Below are 26,467 nucleotides of genomic sequence, written 5' to 3'. Positions count from 1 at the left end.
CCACTATTCACTGCCGACCAACTTGTAAAAGCCCCATTTGTGGGGCACCTTATCAAATGCCTTTTAGAAATCTGGGTATACTACATCTGTTGGTTCCCCTTTATCTACCCTATTAGTTACATCCTCAAAAAACTCTTAATAAATTTGTCAAACAGGAATTTCCTTTAAGAAAATAATGTTGACTTGTTCTAATCATACTATGCTTTTCTAAGTGCATTGTTAAGACTTCCTGAACAACAGATGCAAGCATTTTCACAACAACTGATGTGATGCTAACTGGCCTGTAGTTTATTGTTTTCTCTCTCCCTCCTTTCTTGAAAAGCAATGTAACATTTGCCAACTTTCAATCTGGCGGAATCTAAAGAATTTTGGAAAATCATAACTAGCACATTCACTATCCCTGCAGCTATCTCTTTTAGAACCCTTGTAGGCCATCAGGTCCCAGAGATTTGTCAGATTTTAGTCCCTTCGGTTTCTCCAATAATTTATCTCTGCTGATATTAATTTCCCTAATTTCCTCACTTTTTAGCCCCTAGGTTATCATTCTATTTCTAGTGTGGAACCTGTGTCCTGTACTGTGAAGACAGACACAAAATATTTGTTCAATGCCTCTGCCATTTCCTCGTCCCCTATGATAATTTCTCCTGCCTCTGCTTCTAAGGGACCAATGTTTACAAAAACACCCGCCGACGGTTACCCTTTGCTTCCTGTCACTAAGCCAAATTTGGGTCCAAGGTACCACTTTGCCTTGGATCCCATGGGCATTTACTTCTTAGACCAGTCTTCCAGAGAGACATTGCCAAAATCCTTGCTACGATCAAAGTGAGCTACTTCAAACACGCCATCCTCTTTGACCTTCCTTATTAATGTCTCAAAAAATTCAATCAAGCTGTGCAGAAACAACATTCCCTTAACAAATCATTGCTGAATGTCCTTGCTTAATCTGTGCCTTTCTAAATGATGATTCACACTGTCCCTCAGAATTTTTTCCAATAATTTTCCCACGATTGAGGCTAGGTTGACTTGTAAGTATTTGGTCTATCTTTCTCCCTTTTTAAACAATGGTACAATGTTTGTGGTCCTCCAGAACCTTTATGGCACCATTGTGTCACAGGACTTGTGGCAAGTTTGAATTTCCATCTGTCTACCTGGTCTCGCTGTGTGCCCACCCAAAATGCCACAACATTTACAAGTCCAAATATTATGGAGCTGAAGTTCCATAGTAGTTGAGTCATTCGTACTTGTCAGCTCCTTAATAATGAGGTGCACTCCTATTAACCTTGTAAATTCTGGCAGAGTCCATGTTGAAGGGCACTGCAGATTACAACCCAAGACCTATAACTTTCAACTCTGTTCAACAAGCTCTGTGCTGTTTATTCACCCCTTAATATTCTTCTATCCATTATAGCATTGCCTGGCCATCATGCCTTTAATCATCGTTTAATGGATTTTTCATTAACATCACCAGCAGAAGTTCAACCTGCAGTTGCTCACAAATCTTGACCATCAATCTAATTAGAATATTTACTGCTGTTGGGGAAAGATTTCAAAGCCACACTGCTGGTCTGAGAGCTCCATCCACCAACATCCAAGCCTGATGCAAGTTCCAGCACCCAATTGTTTGAGGTGCCTCAACATACTCCTTCCAATGCCTCTCATTGGCATTGTTGATAGGCTAACTACTTCACTGCCACTCTTGTCATCAGAAGCAACCCGGTAAAGTAAATATGCTTATCAGTTGAGTTGGTCTGTCCATTGCCCACAAGGACACCTGTAAGTCAGCCTACTTTCACTCTGCACATAAAGGTGCATAATTCTAATTTATACAGTATACACAAGCAGTACCTTCATGTACTAGATTAACATGCTATAATTAATCTATGATTGAGTGTATGCAAAAGTGTTCCTAGTAGTTGCTGTCCATTATACACACTTAGAAGTACCTTAAAATTTGAGACTGAATATAGCATTGCTTCAATTCTAGGTCGCCAAGTTATCCACCGCCTGGATGTGGCAAAAGCAAATCAAAGTTGAAACCAGAACAAGATGGGATTACCAAATCACAGAAACTGTTAAAGAGAAACTGTTCCAATAATATCAAGGTGGAAGATGGTTGTGACTCCAAACCTCACAAACCTCTTGGCCGTTCTTTCTCCAGTGACCCCAGAGCTGAACAGTCTAATTCTGCAAAGCCACATAAACTTTTAAGTCGGTCATGTTCTGCTACCATGAGGTTAGATGAAAATCTTCCTTTGAAGCCCCATAAGTTACTGAGCAGGACATGTTCTGGTGACCCCAGATGTGAGCACAACAGTGCCCCGAAGCCACATAAGCTGCTGAGCAAATCCTGTTCCAGCGCTCTGAAGACAGAGGACTCAGATGGACTGAAACATCACAAATTGCTGAGCAGGTCCTACTCTAGCAATGCCAAAGTGGGTAAAACAGATCTGTGCAAAGAGCCCACTTCTGAGGGTAGAAGACTCTCACTTACCTCAGGTCTCATTGGCATATTAGCGCCTTCCTCTTCATCACAGCCTACGGTATGTAAATTTCTAGTTTTCATTTTTCTCTTTTTATTTTTCCTGAGTGTGAGCTTAATGATGGGATTTCATACATTTCAAAGACTAACATTAATGAAAGGTAGAGAAGCGCAGAAAATTAGCCAGTCTGATCTCAAGCATTTATATTCAGGATGAGTGCCACCAGCATCTCGTTCAAAATTGAAACATAGAAACATAGAAACAAACAAACTAGGAGCAGGAGTAGGCCATTCGGCCCTTCGAGCCTGCTCCATCATTCATTATGATCATGGCTGATCATCCAACTCAATAGCCTGCTCCCGCTTTCTCCCCATACCCTTTGATCCCTTTCGCCCCAAGAGCTATATCTAACTCCTGCTTGAAAACATTCAATGTTTTGGCCTCAACTACTTTCTGTGGTAGTGAATTCCACAGGCTCACCACTCTCTGGGTGAAGAAATTTCTCCTTATCTCAGTCCTAAATGGTCTACCCATATCCTCAGACTGTGACCCCTGGTTCTGGACTCCCCCACCATCGAGTTGCAGCTTTGAAGTTAGAACCCACAAATTAAGATCATATATAGCAGGCTTACATTGGACTCACATCTGTGCTGCAGATACATAAATATTTTCAATTAGAATTGTCCTATCTTTATGTTAAAAATGTTAATATTGTTGGTATTTTATAAATCACATAGGGCAGGACTTTTCAGTTGGCTTGCAGAGGCAGGCCCGACACACTGACATGTAAAATGACGCACAATGACGTCGGGCGTGCGTCCCAATGTCATCACGCAGTCCCACGATGTTTCATTCGGCGGGGGCATGCCGGAGTCGGCTGTGCACCCACCAATATGTAAACGGCCTATTAAGGCCATTAAGAACGTAATTGATCTAATTGTTAACACTGCCCGTCCAACCTTAAGGTTGGCGGGCAGGCAAAAATGCCAAGCGGCCTTCACGTTTTTTAGGAAACCTCATCCATGAGCAGGATGAGGTTTCCTAAAGCTTTTATTAAATAAATAAAAAATTTTACCTAAATATAAAAACATGCCCCATCTCATGGGACACAGTCACACGAGGGGACATGTTTAAATACATTTTTAAACCATTTATTTAATTATTTCAACATCAGATCAATTTCCCCAAGGCAGCTCCATGCTCAGGGAGATTGAAGCGCTCTTTCGCACGCATGCGCGAAAGTGTGCTGGCCCCTCCTCTCCCTGCCCGCACAGGTAGCGCTGAGCACTATGGCTCACCTATTAAGGCCCGGCCACATAAAATGGTGGTGCAGAGCCAATCGTGGGCATCTCCGCAACCACCCCCGCCTGCTCCCGCCGAGCCCGCCTGCCTCCTGAAAAATTCAGGCCATAGTGTTCCAATAGTGTGAAACAAGGTTCTGCACTATCACCAGACATTTGTGATGGGATTTTGGAGGTCACAGCAGAGCTGCTGTTTGGAATGTCACAGTGACAGAAACTCTCTCGACAGAAAATCTGACCTTGGCCATTTTGCCTCATTAACAAGCATCATTTCTATTGACAAGTATGTACACAGTACCATTCAGAGATTAAGCAGCTGCTTACCTATTTAGTTGCACAGAGTTAAGAAACGTTGAGGCTGGATTCCTTTTTAAGTATGAGGGGAACTGAAGAAGGGGATCATTTTGAATTCAATTATTGGAACTTCAGATAAAATCTAGGATCACAGGAGAAAAGGGCTAATACAGTGAATCCTATTAAATATAATTTCAAGTGTTTTGATGCAGCCCCTATTCTTTTCATTAGAATTAATGAGAAATACTGCAGCCATGTCCAATTTATTTTATCAGAACTTGACAAATGAGTCAAAAACAGGTCACATATTTCAAACAGTCCCTTTAAGTGAAAAGCCAACAAAGAACGAAGTACCAAAGATAATGAGCCTAATTTGGCTGTAGGAGGGCACCGAACAGTAGCTGCAGTGATAAAGGCTTTAAAGCTTTTTGTGTGGCAAGTTGTTGAAGATTCAAACTGATAATGCTGTAGTGAAAAAAACTGGGTGTCTGACACCTGAGTGAACATGACAATTGTGTCTGTCCCTAACCCATCAGATTGGAGGATTGAGAGAGCAACATTGCAAAAACTGAGAAGGAAGGCATATCTGAATTTTGAGTTAAACTGTTCAACTGCCCTCACCTGAAGTTGCTGTACCATTTGTACATTCCTTTCCTTTTCTGGTCTGGCCAATATGTAACTCAAAGGGCTGAATTTTTAGCTAATTTGAACCACAGGGAGCAGGTTGGTCAGAAAGTCACAGGGAACTCACAATCCAGAATTCCCACACATGCTGTGTTGTGTGTGTTATGTCAGCAATTGGTTCCCCATCCAGAGGCCAACCTGATTGATAAGCTTGGCCTCTAGTGGGCCAGGGATTTAGCCCATGAAGGCTACAGGCGCAGATACGTCCGTGCTGGGGTGGGCAGGAGGTTGGGTGGCGGGGCTGGGGGCGGGATGGGGGGAGTTGCGGTGGCGATCAAGGAAGAGGAGAGAGGAATTGATTGGAGGGGAGGAAAGGGTGGGCAATTAATGGGAGGAGGGAAGGGACTAATCAGGGGAGAGGAGGGGGTGTGATCTGTTAGAGGAGAGGAAGACAGGAGGCAATTAGAGATAGAGGAGGAGATTTGATTGGAGGTAGAGGAAGGTAGTTGAATAGAGTTAGAGAAGTGGGATGATTGTTGATGGTGAACGGGTTACTTTAGGAGTAGATGGGGAGTGTTTGGGATTAGAGTAGGGGGGTTTGATTCAGAACAGAGAAGTGGGTCAGTCGGGGTAGTGAAGGGCGTTAGAATTAGAGGAGGGGGTTATATTTGGGGTTGAAGACGGTGATTTGGAGTACAGCAAGGGTATAAATTAGGGGTGGAGAAGGGGATCAATTAGAAGTAGATGAGAGGATTGATTGATTGGATTGATTGGTTGGGCAGAGAGCAGAGGGATTGGATTGGGGAAAGAGGAGAGGTGTCAATCAGGGTTAAGGTAAGGAATTGTTTGGGGCTGGGGTTGGATAGGTTGCTGATACCTGAGGGCATCAGGAGGTCAGGAACCTGAGATGGGGGACCGGAGCCTCTGCTGGGATCAGAGGCCAGGACAGTGGGGTTCAGGGGTGCGGTGGTGATCAGAGGTCTATTGGCGGAGGGAGATCAGTAATCGGCTGGCAGAGGTGATTGCGGCCTGGTGATGTTGGGAGATCATGGGCCTGTTGTTGATGGAGTTCCAGGGTCTAGTGGTGCTGGGATTGGAGGCCTCAAGAGAAAGGTCATGGGAGGGGCCTGTGGAGGCTCCTCAGCCTAGCAGCTGGATCACGAAGGTTTTTGTTAAGGCATTAACCTCCTGAATCCACCAAGTCCTCACCTCGATCAAGATATCAGCTGTCCAAGTGTTTAGGAACCCCAGCCAACCCGAGTTAAAGTTGAAATATATAATGGCAATGAGGAACTCAGTCTCATTATCATATTTAGGGTTCCAATCCACCCCCTTGGAGCTTTTTGGCAGTCTCCCAAATTCAGTTCTCAGTTAGGCAGATTGGGTTGGAAAATAGATTTCTCGGACTTTAACCCCACCCCCTCCCCCTCACCCACCCAACCTAAACCCTTCCAATTTTTTTACTTTAAGATTTCTCCCACAGTCTCACACCAGCATGTTTGACTCTTAGCTGCCTGGCCTAGCTACTCAATTGTATTTCAGAAAGGCCCAGCTCCACCTTCTCTAGGACAACCATGAATGGACAATAAATGCCAGCCTTATTCATTATATCTGCATCCCCAAGAATTAATTTTTTAAAAATAGCTCTTACTGATTTGTGTACACCTAAATCTCTTTATTCCACCACAGCTTTTATTCTCTCACCATTAAGAAAACATTCCAATTTGTCTTTCTCAGACCTCACACTATCCCATATTGAACTTTATTGCACTTAAAATGTAGTATTTCTTACAGTGACAATACTGGCAAGCTACTGCACTGTGCATTTTCTCTATCTACAACAGAATCTTTATTGGCTGTTCTCACAGATACCACTGCGTAAAATGCTGTGTATCAGCCAGCATCACTGCAAATTCTTGCTAACTCTGCAGGGGCACTTGTTCACCGCTGTGAGCAAAATGCTGACTGAGAGACTAAAGCATCAGCTTTACCACCTGCTCAGTGTTGGACTGGACTGTCCGGACTCTGAGTAGGGCACATGTAGAGATTTCTAACATTTAAAACAAAAAGAAAGCCAGATCACTGTTTTTGAAGTAGGATAGCAATTCTTTTTCAATTGCAGCTGTGGCTTTGCATATGGAGCATTAGTTATTCTGGGCTACAGTTCACTTTCATCACCAGCACAAACCCCATTAAGAGACTTAAAATGAATAGGCAATTTTGTTAGCATGGTCATTACTCACATCACTACTAACTTCAATCTGCAGAATCGTTGCCAAATATTCCATGCTCACATTCTGCAGTGTTGGCCTGGATTTTGCAATGGTAATGATGGTGACACTATCAGCAATTGCCATCATTGCTCCATTGAAAATGACAACACCTTCTGGAGTGGAAACATGCACAGGAGAAAGCAGAAATCCAGAAGTTGCTGTCAATGATCCTATACTTCTCCAGATGATGCACTCTTGAGACACCCCAAGATAGTAATCACTGGAAAATCTATTAATTGTTGAGAACTTCCACACTTACATTGTTCATCTGCCTGTAAAACTCTTGAGAAAGTTATATCTTTTTGAATGAGATGTAACTGGGTTTTTCATGGTGTACTAAGTTCATAATCACTGCTAAACACCCTCACTGGCCATGAGGAGCTCATTTTATATTTGTGGAATGTCAGATTTCTCTCTTTTCTTAAAAAATTTAAGAATTACAAATGCTTTTTAAAAAAAAGTTGGCTTATCTTTGTTTTACCTTTTATCTTAATCCAATCACAATTTATTTCATATCTGAAAATTTAAATTAAAGTTGAAGGACATTAAATACTTTTGATTTCCAGGTTCTTGCTCACTGCCATACTGGCATCACACCCAACCCCACCCTTCGCCTTGTGGGTGGTGGGCCCACAAGGTGGCTCCACAAAGCCATTTTGGGTTGACCCCGGCCGGGCTACATGGGTGGCCCAGTCACCAGGCTCTCGCCAGCGAACACCACTCCCAGGCCTGGCTCCAGGGTTGGTATCCCTGTTCTGGGCCAGGTTCTCTGTGTTATTTCTAGAACCATCATGGGGATCTTTGGTGGATCACTCTTTGTCTGGAACATCACCTTGGACCTGTTCGCTGAGGGAGACCCTACCAAGAGTTCTAGCCTTCAGATGACATAGCTCCAAGGTTCATTGGATTACACAAGCCCCCCCACCTCGACAAAGTTACGATCTTCCTGTTTGTGATTTTCATGGAGAGGATATCAATACGCAGCCGAGGTACAGAGAGTATCCAATTTGGAGGCTTGAGGGCAGCATCTCTGCTGTTTGCAGATGATGTTATGCTTCTCACCTCATCCGACTGTGATCTCCAGTGCGCACTCAAGAGTTTCGCTGCTGAGTGTGACGCGGCTGGGATGCGGATAGGCACCTCCAAATCTGAGGTTATGGTTCACTCCCGGAAAAGAGTGGCTTGCTCTCTCTCTAGGTGAGGGGGGAACAACTCCCCTTAGTGGAGGAGGTCAAGTATCTTGGGATCTTGTTCGTGAGTGATGGCGGGGGGATCGTGAGATTGACCAGCGGATTGGTGCAGTGGCTGCAGTTCCGAGGGTGCTCTGCCGGTCCGTGGTGGTGAAGCAGAAGCTGAGTTTTAGGTCGAAGCTGTCAGTTTACCAGTCGATCTACGTCCCCACCCTCACCAATGGTTACGAACTGTGAATAATGACCGAAAGGGTAAGATTGCGGGTACAAGTGGTGAAAATGAAGTTTCTCCTCAGGGTTGCCGTGCATACTCTCCGGAACAGAGTGAGGAGTTCAGCAATCCCGGAGTGCCTCGGAGTAGAGTCACTGCTCCTCCAGATCGAGAGGGGTCAGTTGACGTGGTTCGAGCACCTGATAAGGATGCCTCCTGGTGGGGGCACCGGGTGGAGATCTCGAGGCTGACCCAGGACACACAGGAAGGATTACATCTCTCAGTTGGCTGGGAACGGCTGTGAATCCCCCAAGAGCAGCTGGAATCTGTGGCTGAAGAAAGGGAAGTCTGGTCGGCCCTGCTCAGTTTACCACCACTACGACCCTCACCAGGAGAAGCGGTCTGAAAATGGATGGATGGACTTCCTGGTTTGCTGTGTATAAATATTCCAATACGATTGGCTGCTTACCTGTGTGCTGACATAGAGATGCAGTGGCAGTCTTTTAAAGGGATATTTCAGAATATGCAAAATAGATACATTCAAATGAGAACTTCCAAGGGACCCACCATCCGTGATTAACTAAAAAAGTTAAAGATAGAATCAAACTTAAAGAAAGATGATATAATGCACAAAGGTGGGTGGCAGGTCAGAAGATTGGATAAAATATAAAGAACAGCAAAGAGTGACAAAAAGATTAACAAGGAGGGAAAAACCAGAGTATGAGAGAAAGCTAGCCAGAAATATCAAGATGGATAGTAGAGTTTCTATAGATATTTAAATAAGAAAAGAGTTAACAAAGTGAGCGTTGGTCCTGTAGAGAGTGAATCTGGGGAATTAATAATGGAAAGTAAGGAGATGGAAGATGAATGAAACAGGTATTTCGCCATGGTTTTCATTATAGAGGATACGAGTAACATCTCAGAAATAAGGAAATGAAGGGAGGGAGGAACTCAGGAAAACTATAATCACCAGGGAAGTGGCATTAAGCAAATTGTTGGAGCTGCAGGCTGACAAATTCCTGTGTGCTGATAAACTTCATCCTAGGGTCTTGAAAGAAGTGGCTAGTGAAATAGTTGATGTGTTGGTTTTAATTTTCCAAAATTCCTAGATTCGGGGAAGGTTCCATTAGATTGGAAAATAGGAGATGTAACTCCTTTATTAAAAAAACAAGGGAGACAGAAAGCAGGAAACAACAGGCCAGTTAAGCTTAATATCTGTCATAAGAGAAATGTTAGAAAAGTCCGACAAGAGAGTGGGCGGTACTGGACCTAATTTTAGGGAATGAAACCAAGCAAGTGGTAGATGTGTCAGTGGGGGAGCATTTCGACGATAGAGACCATAACTTAGTAAGATTTAAGGTAGTTATGGGAAAAGCCAAAGATGGGCCAGAAATAAAAGTTCTGAATTGGGGGAAGGACGATTTTAATATGATAAGACAGGATCTGGCCAAAGTGGATTGGGAGCAACTACTTGTAGGACAATCTACATCAGAGCAGTGGGAGTCATTCAAAAAGGAAACAGTGAGAGTTCAGGGCCAACATGTTCCTGTAAAGGTGAAGGGTGGGACCAACAAGTCCAGAGAACCCTGGATGTCGAGGAATGTACAGGGTTGGATAGGAAAAAAAGGGAAGCTTATGGTGGATACCGAGGGCTCAAAACAACCGAAGCCCTAGAGGAATATAGAAAGTGCAGGGGGTTGCTTATAAAAAAAAATTAGGAGAGTGAAGAGGGGCCATGAAAAAACACTGGTGAGTAAAATAAAGGAAAATCCAAAGGTGTTTTGTAAGTATATTAGGGGCAAGAGGATAACCAGGGAAAGAATAGGGTCCATGAGGGATCAAAGCGGCAATCTGTGAGGAGCCAGAAGACATAGATGAGGTTTTAAATGATTACTTTTCATCTGTATTCACTATGGAGAAGGACGATGTAGGTATAGAAAGCAGGGAGGGGGACAGTGATATACTTGAACAAATTAGCATTGAGAGGGAGGAGGTATTCGCGGTTTTAGCAGGCTTAAAAGTGGATAAAACCCCAGGCCCAGATGAGATGTATCCCCAGCTGCTGTGGGAGGCAAGGGAGGAGATTGCAGGGGCCCTGACATTAATGTTAAAATCCCCCCTGACCACAGGAGAAGTGCCAGTGGACTGGAGGACAGCTAATGTGGTACCATTATTCAAGAAAGGTGGTAGGGATAAACCAGGGAACTATAGGCCAGAGAGTTTAACGTCAGTGGTAGGGAAACTTTTGGAAAACATTCTGAGGGACAGAATTAATCTCCACTTGGAGAGGCAAGGATTAATGAAAGATAGTCAACATGGTTTTGTCAGGGGGAGATCATGTCTAACAAATTTGCTTGAATTTTTCGAGGAGGTGACGAGGTGTGTAGATTAGGGTAGTGCAGTTAATGTGGTCTATATGGACTTCAGTAAGGCTTTTTGACAAGGTCTCACATAGGAGACTGGTCAAGGAGGTAAGAGCCCATGGGATCCAGGGCAATTTGGCAAATTAGATCCAAAATTGGCTTAGTGGCAGGAGGCAGAGGGTGATGGTCGAAGGTTGTTTTTGTGACTGGAAGCCTGTGTCCAGTGGCTTACCACGGGGTTCGGTGTTGGGTCCCTTCCTGTTTGTAGTGTACATTAATGATCTAGACGTGAATGTAGAAGTATGATCAGTAAGTTTGCAGATGACATGAAAATTGGTGGTGTGGTAAATAATGAGGAGGGAAGCCTTAGACTACAGGACAATATAGACAGGCTGGTCAGATGGGCAGAAAAGTGGCAAATGGAATTTAATCCTGAAAAGGGTGAGGTGATGCATTTTGGGAGGACTAACAAGGCAAGGGAGTACAGGATGAATGGTAGGACCCTAGGAAGTACAGAGGATCAGATGGACCTTGGTGTGTATGTCCATAGATCCTTGAAGACAGCAGGACAGTTTGATAAGGGGATTAAGAAGGCATATGGGATACTTGCCTTTTATTAGTTGAGGCATTGAGTACAAGAGCAGAGAGGTTATGATGGAGCTGTATAAAGTGTTAGTGAGGCCACATCTGGAGTACTGTGTGCAGTTCTGGTCACCACACAATAGGAAGGATGTGATTGCACTGGAGAGGGTGCAGAGGAGACTCACCAGGATTTGCCTGGGCTGGAGCGTTTCAGCTATGAAGAGAGATTAGATAGGCTGGGTGCCCTTAGTGCAGAGAAGGCTGAGGGGGGACCTGATTGAGGTGTACAACATTATGAGGGGCATAGATAGGGTAGATAGGAAAAAAGCTTTCCCCTTAGTGGAGAGGTCAATAACCAGGGGGCATAGGTTTAAGGTAAGGGGCAGGAGGTATAGAGGGGATTTGAGGAAAAATGCTTTCACCCAGGGGTTGGGAGGTATCTGGAACTCACTGCCTGAAAGGGTGGTAGCGGCAGGAACCTTCATTTAAAAAGTATTTAGATGAACATTTGAAATGCCATAGCATACAAGGCTATGGGACAAGTGCTGGAAAATGGGATTAGAGTAGATATGGGCTTGATGATGGGTGTGGACACAATGGGCCGAAGGTCCTTTTTCCATGCTATAAAACCCTATGACTCTAAGCTATTATTAAAGATTTTATAGCAGGGCATTTAGAAAAGTTTAAGGCAATCAGGCAGAGTCAACATGGTTTTGTGAAAGAGAAATCATTTTTAATGAATCTATTGGAGCCACATGTGCTGTGGATAAAGGGGAACTGGTGCATATACTGTACTTAAATTTCAGAAGGCATTTCATAAAGTGCCACATCAAAGGTTATTGCGGCAAGTAAAAGCTCATGGTATAGGGGGCAACATATTGGCATGGATAGAAGACTGGCTAGCTAACAGGAAGCAAAAGGTAGCCATAAATGAGTCTTTTTCTGGTTGGCGGGATGTAACGAGTGGTGTGCCACAGGGATCAGTGCTGGAGCCTCAACTTTTTACTATTGATATAAATGACTTGGATGGAGGGACCGAAGGGATGGTGGCTAAATTTGCTCATGACACAAAGATAGGTAGGAAGGCAAATTGTGAAGAGGACGTAAGGAGGCTACAAAGTGACATAGATAGGTTAAGTGAATGGGCAAAGACCTGACAAATGAAGTATAATGCAGACATATGTGAAATTGCCAATTTTGGCAGGAAGAATAAAAAAGAAGCATATTATCTAAATGGTGAGAGATTGCAGAGCTCTGAGGCTCAGAGACCCTGGGTGTCCTAGTGAATGAATCACAAAAGGCTAGTATGCAGGTACAGCAAGTGATTAGGAAAGCTAATAGAATATTATTATTTATTGTGAGCGGAATTGAATATAAAAGTAGGGAGGTTATGCTTCAGTTGTACAGGACACTGGTGTGACCACATCTGGAGTATTGTGTACAATATCAGTCTCCTTATTTAAGGGAAGGTATAAATGCGTTAGAAGCAGTTCAGAGAAGGTTTAGTAGGATTGGGCGGGTTACCTTATGAGAAAAGGTTGGACACATTAGACTTGTGTCCACTGGAGTTTAGAAGAATAAGACGTGACTTGATTGAAACCTTTAAGATCCTGAGGGGTCTTGACAGAGTAGATGTGGAGAGGATGTTTCCTCTTGTTGGAGAATCTAGAACTAGGGGTCACATTTAAAAATGACTGAGATGAGGAGAATTTTTTTTCTCTGAGGGTTGTAAGTCTTTGGAAATCACTTCCTCAAAAGGCAGTGAAAGCAGAGTCTTTGAATATTTTTAAGGCAGAACTAGATAGATTTTTGAGTAAAGGGGTGAAACAAGGGAGTGAAAGGAATGAACTCTCTGCCTCAGAAGGCGATGGAAGTGGGGTTATTGACTATTTTAAGGTGGAAGTAGATAGATTCTTGTTAGGCAAGGGAATCAAAGGTTATTGGGGGTAGATGGGAATGTGGAATTCAAAACACAAACATATCAGCCATGATCTTAATGAATGGTGGAGCAGGCTCGAGGGGACCGAATGGCCTACTTCTGCTCCCATTTCATATGCTCATATGTCCGTATGTTAATGGGGGTAGGCGGGAGGTTACAATGAAATCATGATCTTGTTGAATGGCAGAGCAGGCTTGAAGGGCCGATTGGCCTGCTACTACCGCTACTAGTTTGTATGTATGTATGTTTGTATCATTGCTGTTGGATGCCTGGAGATCCTCTTGACTGTCATTGGGAAAGGGGAAGCCACACCACAGAGATTACTTGTTCTTCATGGAACGTTTTCTTTCACATCAGTGATGCACAGCAGTGCCTCGCTGCTGACTGCAAAATCTGCCCACTGTGTCTTTTTCAATTTGCTATTCATGTTGTGTTATGAATTAATCTTGTGTGCTGACACAGCAATTTTGTTAGAAATATGTTGAATGTATCATTGTTCCAGTGGAAAATCCAGTTAAAGAGCGAAACAGCTAAGTAGAGTTTAAGCATGTTTGAAAACAGTATAGGCCTGAATTTCACTTTTGGCCAGGGTCACCAACAGGCCACTATTCTTCACTAGTGTCAGTTGCCTCAGTTACTGGCACGATTGGTTCTAATGCCTTTGAGTCAGAAAATGTGGATATCATGCTTCGCTTAAGCACATAATGTACGCTGATGTTCGAGCACAGTTCTGAGATGAATGCACTCACTTGATAGTTAGATGTATGGTTAGATGAAGACAAGTGGGAGGAAGGTCATGTTGGGCATAAACACCGCCATAGATCAACTGGGTCGAATGGCCATGCACACACCTCTCAGTGCTTCCAGCCCACGATTGCTGCAAAGAAGGCATGGCTTCAAAAGGCAAAAAGACTGCAGCCACAGGTTCAGTGACACGTCCCTTGAGTGCCTTTTGGCCAGCGAGGATCTGGACCGTTTATGTGCTGACAGTAAGGATTGCGGTGCTGCACCAAGTGCAGGGCAACATCCATCAGACTGCTATGCTGTGACTGATATGTCCTATTTCACTGGCCACTTCCAGGCACTAATGATCTCCTCTTGCTTCCGTAGGTATGCCTGGGAAATAGCCGACAGAGTCCATGACCCAGAGCCTCCAATAAAGCCCCAAAGAAACCTCTGAAGAGGAATCTGGAGGCACCCTCCTTGACGTCCTGTCACAGCGCTCACCCACACCCTCCGCCAGTGCAGATACGCACACCTCGGTGGGTCTTAGCTTTAGAGTAGCCTCAGGATCACAATCTGGTGAGCACATCGCACTGTCTGATCCACAGTAGACAGCGGAAGGGACTTCCCAGGTACCCGGCACTCGGAGGGCTGCTGGAGGTCAGAAATTTGCTGAGTCCAAGTCAGATGACGAACCTCTGGACTGGGTCATGTCACAGTAGCTGGAGCTGCAAAGGCAAGCTCGGAAACACCAGGTTGGGATGTCCGCTGCACTCCTCAGATTGCAAGGCATGATAGAGGAGTCTGTCTGCCTTCGGGCTGAGGTGATAGCGCCAGCATGCCAATGCACTGAGGTCAACACTGGTAGGATGGCAGCCACCATGGAGACCTTGGTCCAGGACGCTGTTGCTGCACTGCTGTGTAGCCTCAACTTCATCCCTGATGCCATAGTTGTCCTCCATAGGTGTGTTTGCGAGAGGTGTGCGGGGCACCTCGATCTCACTCCAACTACCTCTTCTCCTCAAGGAGTCAGCCAGGGGCCCTTGGGCACCCATACGGAGGAGAATCAGCAGGTGTACCCGCCGGGGCCATCAATCCATTTGACTCCGGAGGTGTCCGGCTCATCTGCATCCCTTCTTCCTGTGACCTCAGCAGCTGCAGCTCCAGAGGAGGGTGCCACTGCCACACAGCAGAGCCCTGAAAGCAGGCAGGGCCCTCCAAGTCTCGTATCTCCAGAGGATGCCTGCCAATGTCATCACAGACAGAGCATAGCAGTCAGCAGGCTGCCTCCACCTCCACTATGGATGTCCAGGGAACACCAAGACGTAGCAGCAGGATTAGGAAAGTTAAGAAGATGTAACTCTTTCGAGTTATCAACGGATCGCATGTAACTCTTTCGAGTACATTCACAGTTCTTGGTTTTCCGGGAGTGGGATATGAACCCACAACCTTCTGATTCGAAGGCGAGGGTGCTATGAACTGAGCCACAGCCTGGGCACGGATGTTAATTACTTGTACATAATGTTCACTATTGTTAATAAACTATCAAGAATGTCTCCCTGCCTATGGCTCCTTGTCCTGATGAGCAGTGTTCTTGTCACTCAGCTATGATACCTTTCTGCACAAGATAAAGGCAGGTGTCTTAGTCCAGGGCCTCTTTCCTGTGCTCTGTGCAGCCTTCAGACTAATGTAATGGTCTGGCCTCACACTCCCTGGACATATTAGTGAGGCCTGCACCGCGATGGTGCTTGTCATTGCTGCCAGATTGTCATAGGCAGGGTCACAGAGTTCCGTTATTCTCTCTGTGTGCTCTCAGCGCCTTTAAGGTGGGGCTGGCCCCCATTTCTTCAGCATCAGTGACCAGTGACACTCCTGAAGAGCTCAGGTGCTGAAGGTGGACAAACGATCAGTTGCTTTTAAAGTTTCACGGCTGCGTCTCTATGATATGACCCTGATCACAGAACGCATGCGAGCTTCTCTCATTCAGACAGGAGTCAGAAGTTCTTAGAGGCTATGTGAAGATCTACGGAGTGTCCTCACTGCATGTCGTCATCATCCTCCTGCAGTCAAGCGACTATTAGGGCTTCCACAGCATCTCCATGACAGGAGCCTTATCACAGAGGGTATGTATGCTTCCACAGTCCAGACTAGAGTCAAATGTTCACAGATGGAATGTGAGGATCTATGGTGTCTCCTCACTGCATGTCGTCATCATCTTCCACAAATCTAGCAGCTAAAAGTACCTACCGAGCGTGCCCTGCCCCATCTGGCCAGTGCAAGGCCCTCATCCCTGTCATCGTCACCTTCTAAGACCTCCTAACCCTTATCCCCATCAGCGCCCTCCTCATCAGAGGAGACATCCAGCTCCTCCTCAGCCAGCTCCTTTCCCCTTTGCAGCGCCAGGTTGTGAAGGGTGCAGCAGGCAACGACGATGGGTGACACCCTCTATGGACTATATTGCAGGGCGCCACCAGACCGGTCCAGGCACTGGAACCTCATCTTCACCATCCCGATGGTCTGCTCCACCTAGTTGCAAGTTGCAGCATGAGCCTCGTTATACCTTCGCTGTGCTGCAGTCTGAGGCCGCCGCATGGGTGTCATCAGCCACGTCCTCCACAGGTAGCCCTCGTCCGTGAGAAGCCAACCCTGCAGCTTCTGTGGATCTTAGAAGACATCAGGAATCTGTGTTTGACTGAGGATGTAGGAGCCATTCACACTTCCTCGAAACCATGCGCAGACCTGCAGGATCCCTTTGTGGTGCTCGCACCCCAGCTGCACATTCAGCGAATGGAAGCCCTTGCGGTTGACATACTTGACCACTTGTTGCAATGGAGATCTAAGTGCCACGTGAGCGCAGTCGATGGCACCCTGCACCTGTGGGAAACCCGAGATCTCAGCAAATTCCAGCGGTCTTGCATCCTGGCTGTCCTGTTCCTGGGCGAAATGCACAAAGTTGGGTGCCCTCGTGAAGAATGGCATCTGTGACCTCATGGATGCATTTGTGGGTGGCGGCTTGTGATATCTCACAGAGGTCACCTGTGGAGCCCTGAAAGGAGCCACTGGTGTAGAAATTGAACGCCACGGTCATTGGCAGTGGATGCCCTCCATGTCCCCGTGGCGCCACATCCTGCAGTAGCTGGCAGATGTGACTGACCTGTTCCCTAGATATGCACAGTCTTCGGCGAAACTGGCTCTCGGTCATCTGCAGGAATGAAAGGTGGTATCCAAGGGCCCTGGGTCTAGCTAGGTGCCGACCAGTGAAGGTTCGCTGTTGCTCTTCAGCGGCGAGCCCAAGCTGCCCCCTCTTCCTGAGGGTGCTGCTCCTCCCTCTGCATAGCCAAGCACCTGGGTCACTCTCTTCACTGTCGTCTTTGCTCTCTGTAAGCCATGAGGCATACAATTAGGTCACCAGGCTCCATGATCCTGATGTTGTGCTCCTGCAGGATGAAACAGAGAGATGCGTGGGTTAGCTTGGGTATACTGAGAACCTCTCTTGGTTAAGTCTGAAAGCCCCTTAACGCATCCTGGAGAGTGCTGGCCATCACTTGGATGGCCTGAGACTAGTGCACTGCATGGCTGCCTGAAACCTCACCCACCTCCGCCCAACATCCTATTGGTGCCAGTTTCACCCACTGGACTGCCGGCTGTGCTCTCAGCTCAGGCGCAGACATTCTCCTAACCCACACTGCAAAGCTGCACTGTTAGCTTGAACTATGGGGGAGACTGGTCCAAACCGGGATGATGACATTGCAAGGGGCTGTGAGCACTTCCACCAGTGACTGCTCCATGGCAGCTTTAGCAAGGAGATTGTGCAACATGCCCAGTCGTCCAACTGTTCTGCAGCCGACTCAAACACTCATTACTTTGCAGTCTGTGCCTGAGAGGGTGAAAAACTCTGGACTCTGGAGCAGTTCGTGGCACTTTGATGCCTCTGTGTTGCTTGAGTAGGCAGAGAAGCTAGAGGCCCGACTCCAATCATATCAATGTGGCTGCGCCTGTGTCTCAGCTGCAGAGGAATGGTCATTTTATACAAGGTTTCCTTAATGCGTGGCTGTTTCCCTTGCCCCCACCCCACATGTGCTTGTGCTGCTTACTTCAATCGCAGGGCAGCCTTTGCCCCTGCACAACATGCCTCAACCTTCAAGTCCAGCAGGCAACCCGGGCAAGCATTCCACGACTTTACTGTGTACTCACCTCTGAGTTCCCCTCAAAGTGCAGCCCACCAACTGCACGCCTTGTATATACAGCTGTGAAACACGCTGGCGTGAGTGCGGGGTGGGGGGTGGGGGGGGTGTGATTCCAATGGGCTGGGCTTATAATTAAATGCTGATTTATTACAATGAAGTTCCCAAGGTCCGATGGTGGGAAACATGGCCCGCCATTGACGGGCAGAGCAGACAATCGTAAACTGGTTTCACAACATCGTTTTTGGCCTTCACGCCATATTGTCCGCTCATACCACTGAACGCACCTGACGCCAGCGGGCATGGACGATTCCGCCCATTCTGTGCCATCATCAGCAAAGAAACAGCTGACTAGTCAATCTGTTATATCTTAGAAATTTGGAAGAATGATCACTCCAATATCCTAAGAACTCTTGCTTGCTTCTGAATACCATTAAATCTTTTAACATCCACCTGAACAGGCAAATGGATTGTAATTTCACATCTTATCCAAAGTGCAGCACCTCAGACTTTGCAGCATTCCGTCATTACTGTACCAAACCCACAACCCACAATTTTTGTTAGGCAAAGATATTAAGGTTTACGGACCCAATGCAGGTAGATTGTGTGAATAAGATCACCCATGATCTAACTGAATGGTGGAACAGTCTCAAGGGACTGAATAGTCTACTCCTGTTCTTATGGTCCTGACCTCTGACCTTAAGGTTTGAATACTACCACTGAACAAAACTGATACATTAATCATTAATGTTGCATACCAATACAACAACACCAACTTGCATTTATACAGTGCCCTTAATGTAGTAAAGTATCCCAAGGGGCCTCCAGAAGAATTAATCAGACATAAATTGACACCAAACCAAAGAAAGTAAGTTTTGAAGAGTACCTTTAAAGGAAAGGAGAGATATAAAGACGTTTAGAGAGAGAATTATTAAGCTTAAGGCTGTGATAGTAGGGTGAAGGAAATAAAGGATACACTAGAGGCCAGAATTGGAGGTACATGAAATCTTGGAGGCTTGTTAAGCTAGAGGAGGTTTCAGTGATAGGGAGGGACCAGGTCATGGAAGGATTTGAATAAGAGGATGAGAATTTTAAAATTGTGGTGTTACCAGGCTGAGAACTAATTTTGATTAGTGAGCACATTGTAGGGGATGAATGAGCAGCATTTGGTGTAAATTCAGTTGTACGCAGCAAAATTCTGTATGAGCTTAACTTTATGAAGGGGAGGAGATGGGAAGCCAGCTTAGATAGCAAATACAAAAAAAAGTTATAATTTAAAAATTGATATTTAACCAAAAAAAAAAGCATCTGAAATTGTTCAGCTGAACTTGCCATTTTAATATCTTGTGATCTTTCGGAGGAGGCAGAAATGTGGTGGGATGGAAGAGTGACTTGGCAGAACTGCTAAAGTGAGCAACGATGACTCCATTCCGAGTCCCCGGGATGGAGTCATTTAAACCTTCATGTGGGCAAAGCAGAATAACAGGAGTGCCCATTCCAGTGAGAGGCAGCACCTAAAACCCAGGTTGGCTGAAAGGAGAAGTACACCTTTGTACTTAAATCCTTTAGTCAAGAGGTTAAAGTGTTAGTTGAAAGGGCACAATCAACCCCTCTGGAATTAAGTTCCATTCACCTTAGACCCTAAAGCCTATTTTAGGCCCATAACAGGAACTATTCCTGTTCTCAGCAGACAAGGGTGCCATGGACCAACTAGGGTGCTTCGGGCAGGATTCTTGGGAATGCTCCTGAGGCACACGTAAACTTTTGTGCCAATGTATCAGGATGCAGGCTTTGCATCCCATCACTTGAGTGCAGTTATCGTGTTATGAATAGGACAGAAATCCAACACGTTTGGTGACACCTGAAAGTCTCCATCACCACCCCCACCCTATATCCCACCAGGATTATCTCCTCAATTATGCTCCCAGCTACAAACTGAAAGATTGGTTCTTTGGCTGATGTTGTGCCTGGATTGGCGTGAACATGTTATAACATCTAACATGGTGGTTCCAGAGGGGTTTTGGAACCAGGCTCTACTTGGCTATTCCAAATAACTGCACATCTTTGAAACTGATGACTCTGCTCCTTTAGTAATGATAATGTAAGAAAAGCTTCTTGGTAGACCCTGGTATCTTGAGGGGGGAAAAGAAAAAAGATTGATAAATTAATGCCTGTCAATCTTGATTGTTATGGCTAATGTTCTTTTTTCCATCATTTTTTCCATTAGTCTGGCTATAATGCGAGAACACTGGTGTCAAGGGAGCATGGGTTTCTCGTACAGGTAAGAAGCTCATTAGCATCACTGCTTCAGCCATTAGTCTGTCTCTTGCCTTTTCATAATTAATTTGTACCTTTATTTTGTGCAGACAATTGAGTATGCAGAGCAGAGGATACCAATCCTTAATGAGTACTGCGTGGTGTGTGATGAGCCCCATGTCTTTCAGAATGGGCCAATGCTCCGGGTGAGTAGAACCTTTACTCCTTCATGCCTATGTTTTTTGATGCAGAGTACACTCAAGCACAGAGAAAGGATGTGACTAAGCTGAGGCTGAGTAATAAAATTGAAGCAAAATCCTGCGGAGCTGGAACTCTGAAATAAAAACAAAAAATGCTGGAAAAGCTCAGCAGGTCTGGCAGCATCTGTGGAGAGAGAAACAGTGTTAACATTTTCATTTCAGTAATAAAATTTTAGTGCAAAATGACAGCATATGACATGGTTTAGGCAGACATCAGGGTCGGGTCAGGACCTGGTATGGGTGGGCTTTAAAAATCATGGTCCCGGAGGTCACATTGGGATCCCAATAGCTCTGGGAAAATTTTGAATTTTCAAAGGGCGGGCGGTGGGGTTGGGATGTGAGGAAATAAGGAACGAGATTAACACCAATTAATGGCCCTTTAAGTTTCTTAAGAAGCTTGTTAAGGAGCCTGTCCAGAACAGAATGCAATTTTCAAACCTTTCTCTGCCCAGCCTGAACAAATTATGCATGTCAGTGCATAATTGTTAGGTTCACCAAGGGGCCCAAACAAATTTTGCTGCAGTTGTCTTGGAAACAAATCTTTAAGGCCCACTATCACTGCCACAAATACTGGTCCTAACTTTGTCCACCTCATTCCACCTCCATAGCCTTCCCAGGAGCTGCTTGCTCTAGTTGGCGAGGCAGCAGCAATCCCCAACATGGCTGCGACCTGTCTTTGCTGCTGGCACTAGGCAGACAGCTCCCACATTCTGAAGGTACTTGGCATTTCTAATTTGACACCAAGCTCACCTCTGGGCCAATTAGGCCATTTACATTTAAAAATCACATCATGAACGCACGCAGCTTAGGCGAGTAGTCGGAACCTGGAAGTCATCTGGGTGTTGGGTCCCTGACCCTGCATTGAAAATCCTATGTTTTTCATTCCAATTGACCTGGGCCAGAATCTTTTTGAACTCTCTGAAATTATCTCTCCTCCAGTTAAGTACTTTTCTGCTTGATTGTACCTTGTCCTTATCTATAGCTATCCTAAACCTGATGATGTCATGATCATTATTCTCCAAGTGCTTCACTGCGAAATATGCTTCACTTTCCTTGCTTTATTTTCCAAAACTATATCCAGCATCACTTCCTCCATTTGGAACATATGACTTAGGAGCAGGAGTAGGCCATTCAGCCCTTCAAGCCTGCTCTGCCAATCAATAAGATCATGGCTGATCTGATTGTGGCCTCAACTCCTCTTTCCTTTCCACATCCCCATAACCCTTGACTCCCTTGTCTATCAAAAATCTATTCAACTTCATTAAAAACCTTCATTAAATTAAGTGACCCAGCCTCCACTCTTTTCTGGAGAAGAGAGTTCCACAGACTAGTGACCCTCCTGGGAGAAAAATATTCTCCTCATCTCCATGTTAAAAGGAAGACCTCTAGTTCTAGTCTCACCCACAAGAGGAAACATCTTCCTGGTATCCACAATATCAAGTCCACTCAGGATCATATATGTTTCAATAAGATCACCTCTCGTTCTTCTAAACTCCAATGGATACAGGCCCAATCTTTTCAACCTTTCCTCATAAGAGAAGTCATTCACCCCAGGAATAAGTTGAATGAACCTTCTCTGAACAACTTCTAACACAATTATATTATTTTTCAAATAAGGTGACTAAAACTGTACACAGTACTCCAGATGTGGTCTCACCAAGCACAACTGTCATAAACTTCCCTATGTTCATATTCCATTCCTCCAATGAACACCATCAACATTCCATTTGCCTTCCTATTCACTTGCTGTACCTGCATACTAACTTTATATGATTCATGTACCAGAACACCCAGATCCCTCTGTACCACCGAGTTCTGAAATCTCCTTCCATTTAAATAGTGTACTGCTCTTCTATTCTTCTACGTGGACACGTTCACATTTTCCCACATTATATATTATTCAGATTAAAAATTAAGGAAAGCCAGCACAGTTGTGTTAACTAATTTGATTTAGATTTTTATGAGCTAACAGAGATGAGAGTAATGTGGTTGATATGTTGTGCATGGACTGCCAAAAGACTTTTGTCAAACAGGATTTCCCTTGCGTAAAACCATGTTGACTTGTTCTACTATAATTTGATTTTTTAAGTGCATTGTTAAGATTTCCTTCACAATAGATTTCAGCACTTTCCTGATGATGGATGTCAGACTAACTGGCCTGTAGTTCTCTTTTTTACCTCTCCCTCCTTTCTTGAATAGCGGTGTTCCATTTGGTACCTGCTGGCACTGTTCCAGAATCTAGGGAATTTTGGGAAATCATAGCCAGCGGATCCAAGATCTCTGCAGCTATCTTTTTTAGAATCCTAGGATGTAGGCAATCAGGTCCTGGGGATTTGTTAGATTATTTTTCAGACTAGAGGAAGGTATATAGAGGGAACCCCCAGGGGTCGATATTTGGACCACAGTTTTTCTTGATCTGTATTGACCAGACTTGGGTGTGCAGGGCAGCTTTCAAAATTTGCAGCTGACAGAAAGTTTGGAAGTATTGTAAACTGTGACAAGGGTAGTGATAGACCTCAAGAGGACTTAGACAGGCTGGTGGAACGGGCAGACATATGTCAGACAAAATTAAATGTAAGAAGCTGTGAAGTGATACATTTTTGTAGGAAGCTCAAGAAAAAGCAAACTAAAATAAAGGTTGCAATTCCAAAAGGGGGTGCAGGAACAGAGAGTCCTGGAGGCATATGTGCACAAATCGTTGAAGATGGCATGAAAGATTGAGACAGTAGATAATAAGGTATACGGGACCCTGTGCTTTATAAACAGAGGTTGGACCTCAAAAGCAAGGGAGCTATAGTGAACCTGTATATAACACTGGATTGGCCTTAACTGAGCATTGTGTCCAATTCTGGACAGCACGCTTTAGGAAGGATAATAAATCTCTAGTGTGGGTGCAGAAAAGATTTACAAGAACGGTTCCAGGGATGAGGATTATAAGGATAGATTAGAGAAGCTGTGGTTGTTCTCCTTAGAGAAAAGAAGATTGAAAGGAAATTTGACAAAGGTTTTCAATATTATGAGATGTCTGGACAGAGTAGATAGGGAGAAACTGTTCCCAATGGCAGACGGTTCGAGCACCAGAGCACCAATTTAAGTTGGTTGGCAAAAGAACCAGAGGCCACGTGAGGAAAATCTTTTTTACAGAGCAGGTAGTTAGTGTTAAAGGTATACTAATTATATTGATAAGATACAGAGATGAAGGCATTGTTTAATTCTGTACTTAGAGCACTTGTAAAGAGAGACTGCCAGGACAGTGAATTGGTAGATAGGAGGCAAACATATGTGATGTGACATTCTGTAAATAAAGGAACTATCAAGAAAAGGTGTTGTGTCTAGCATCATACTTCACCATCTAGCTTAGGATCCATTTATCAGAGTGTGATGAAATCAGATCCAATTGTGGCTTTCAAAAGAGAATTGGATAATTATCTGAGGAGAACAGATTTACAGGGCAATTGACAGAAGGCAGGGGAGTGGGACGAAGTGAGTTGCTCTCACACAGAGCCAGCATAAACATGATTAGTTAAATGCCCACTTTCTGTGCTGAAACCATTCTATGATTTGCCTCTCACAGAATCACAGAATCAGAATCACAGAATCACAGTGCAGAAGAGGCCCTTCGGCCCATCGAGTCTGCACCAACACATGAGAAACACCTGACCTACCTACCTAATCCCATTTACCAGCACTTAGCCCATAGCCTCGAATGTTATGACGTGCCAAGTGCTCATCCAGGTACTTTTTAAAGGATGTGAGGCAACCTGCCTCCACCACCCTCCCAGGCAGTGCATTCCAGACCGTCACCACCCTCTGGGTGAAAAATGTTTTTCCTCACACCCCCCCTAAACCTCCTGCCCTTGACCTTGAACTTATGCCCCCTTGTGACTGACCCTTCAACCAAGGGGAACAGCTGCTCCCTATCCACCCTGTCCATGCCTGTCATAATCTTGTACACCTCAATCAGGTCGCCCCTCAGTCTTCTCTGCTCCAACAAATACAGCCCAAGTCTATCCAACCTCTCTTCATAACTTAAATGTTTCATCCCAGGCAACATCCTGGTGAATCTCCTCTGCACCCCCTCCAGTGCAATCACATCCTTCCTATAATGTGGCGACCAGAACGGCACACAGTACTCCAGCTGTGGCCTCACCAAGGTTCTATACAACTCCAACATGACCTCCCAACTTTTGCAATCTATGCCTCGATTGATAAAGGCAAGTGTCCCATATGCCTTTTTCACCACCCCACTAACGTGCCCCTCTGCCTTCAGAGATCTATGGACACACACGCCAAGGTCTCTTTGTTCCTCAGAACTTCCTAGTGCCATGCCGTTCATTGAATACTTCCTTGTCAAATTACTCCTTCCAAAGTGTATCACCTCACACTTTTCAGGATTAAATTCCATCTGCCACTTATCTGCCCATTTGACCATCCCGTCTATATCTTCCTGTAGCCCAAGGCACTCAACCTCACTGTTAACCACCTGGACAATCTTTGTGTCATCCGCAAACTTACTAATCCTACCCCCCACATAGTCATCTATGTCGTTTATATAAATGACAAATAATAGGGGACCCAGCACAGATCCCTGTGGCATGCCACTGGCCACTGGCTTCCAGTCACTAAAGCATCCTTCTGTCATCATCCTCTGACTCCTACAACTAAGCCAATTTTGAATCCACCTTATCAATTTACCCTGTATCCCATGTGCCTTTGCCTTCTTTATAAGTCTTCCATGTGGGACCTTGTCAAAGGTTTTGCTGAAATCCATATAAACTACATCAATTGCAGTACCCTCATCTACACACCTGGTCACCTCCTCAAAAAATTCAATCAAATTTGTTAGATATGACCTTCCTCTGACAAAGCTATGCTGACTATCCCTGATCAAACCTTGCCTCTCCAAGTGGAGATAGATACTGTCCTTCAGAAATTTCTCCAAGAGTTTCCCTACCACTGACATGAGACTCACTGGCCTGTAGTTCCCTGGCTTATCTCCACAACCCTTCTTAAATAGCGGAACCACTTTAGCTGTTCTCCAGTCCTCTGGCACCTCCCCCGTGGCCAGAGAGGAATTAAAAATTCGGTCAGAGCCCCTGCAATCTCTTCCCTTGCCTCCCTCAGTAGTCTGGGACACAAATCATCTGGACCTGGAGATTTGTCCACTTTTAAGCCTGCCAACACCTCCAAAACCTTGTCACTCCCTAAATCAATTTGCTCAAGAGCCTCGCAGTCTCTCTCCCCGAGTTCGATACCTTCATCCTCATTCTCTTGGGTAAAGATGGACATGAAGTATTCATTCAACACTCTAGTGATGCCCTCTGGCTCCACCCATACATTGCCCCCTTGGTCCCTAATGGGCCCTACTCTTTCCCTGGTTATCCTCTTCCCATTGATATACTTATAGAATATCTTGGGATTTTCCCTACTTTTACCTGCCAGAGCTTTCTCATATCCCCTCTTTGCTCTCCTAATTGCTTTCTTAAGCTCCACCCTGCACTGTCTGTACACCACTAATGCCTCTGCTGATTTGCTCCCCTTGTACCTGCTAAAAGCCTCTCTTTTCCTTCTCATCGTAACCTGAATATCTCTGGTCATCCATGGTTCTCTGGGCTTGTTACTCCTTCCTATCGCCCTAGAGGGAACATGTTGAGCCTGTACCCTCCCCATTTCCTTTTTGAACACCCCCCACTGTCCCTCTGTAGATTTCCCCACAAGTAACTGTTCCCAGTCTACCTTGGCCAGATCCTGCCTTATTTTACTAAAATCCACTCTCCCCCAATCCAA

At 45.1% G+C, this 26,467-nt stretch overlaps 1 protein-coding gene across 2 annotated transcripts in view; it reads left to right on the top strand.

Annotated features, from left to right (window-relative positions):
• The window catches only part of parp8 (poly (ADP-ribose) polymerase family, member 8), a 443,855-nt gene that overhangs the window by 327,855 nt on the left and 89,533 nt on the right, over positions 1-26,467 (top strand). For both annotated transcript variants that reach the window (XM_078550076.1, XM_078550068.1), the window contains exons 12-14: positions 1,985-2,540; positions 20,392-20,445; positions 20,531-20,626. In XM_078550076.1, the coding sequence (XP_078406202.1) occupies positions 1,985-2,540; positions 20,392-20,445; positions 20,531-20,626 (706 nt within the window). The remainder of the gene's footprint in view (positions 1-1,984; positions 2,541-20,391; positions 20,446-20,530; positions 20,627-26,467) is intronic.

This window comes from Cetorhinus maximus, chromosome 1 (genome assembly GCF_964194155.1).
Source record: "Cetorhinus maximus chromosome 1, sCetMax3.hap1.1, whole genome shotgun sequence".
In the NCBI taxonomy this organism is placed as follows: Eukaryota; Metazoa; Chordata; class Chondrichthyes; order Lamniformes; family Cetorhinidae; genus Cetorhinus; species Cetorhinus maximus.
The sequence above is the reverse complement of the archived record's forward strand: the minus strand, read 5'-3'. Positions and strand labels throughout refer to the sequence as shown.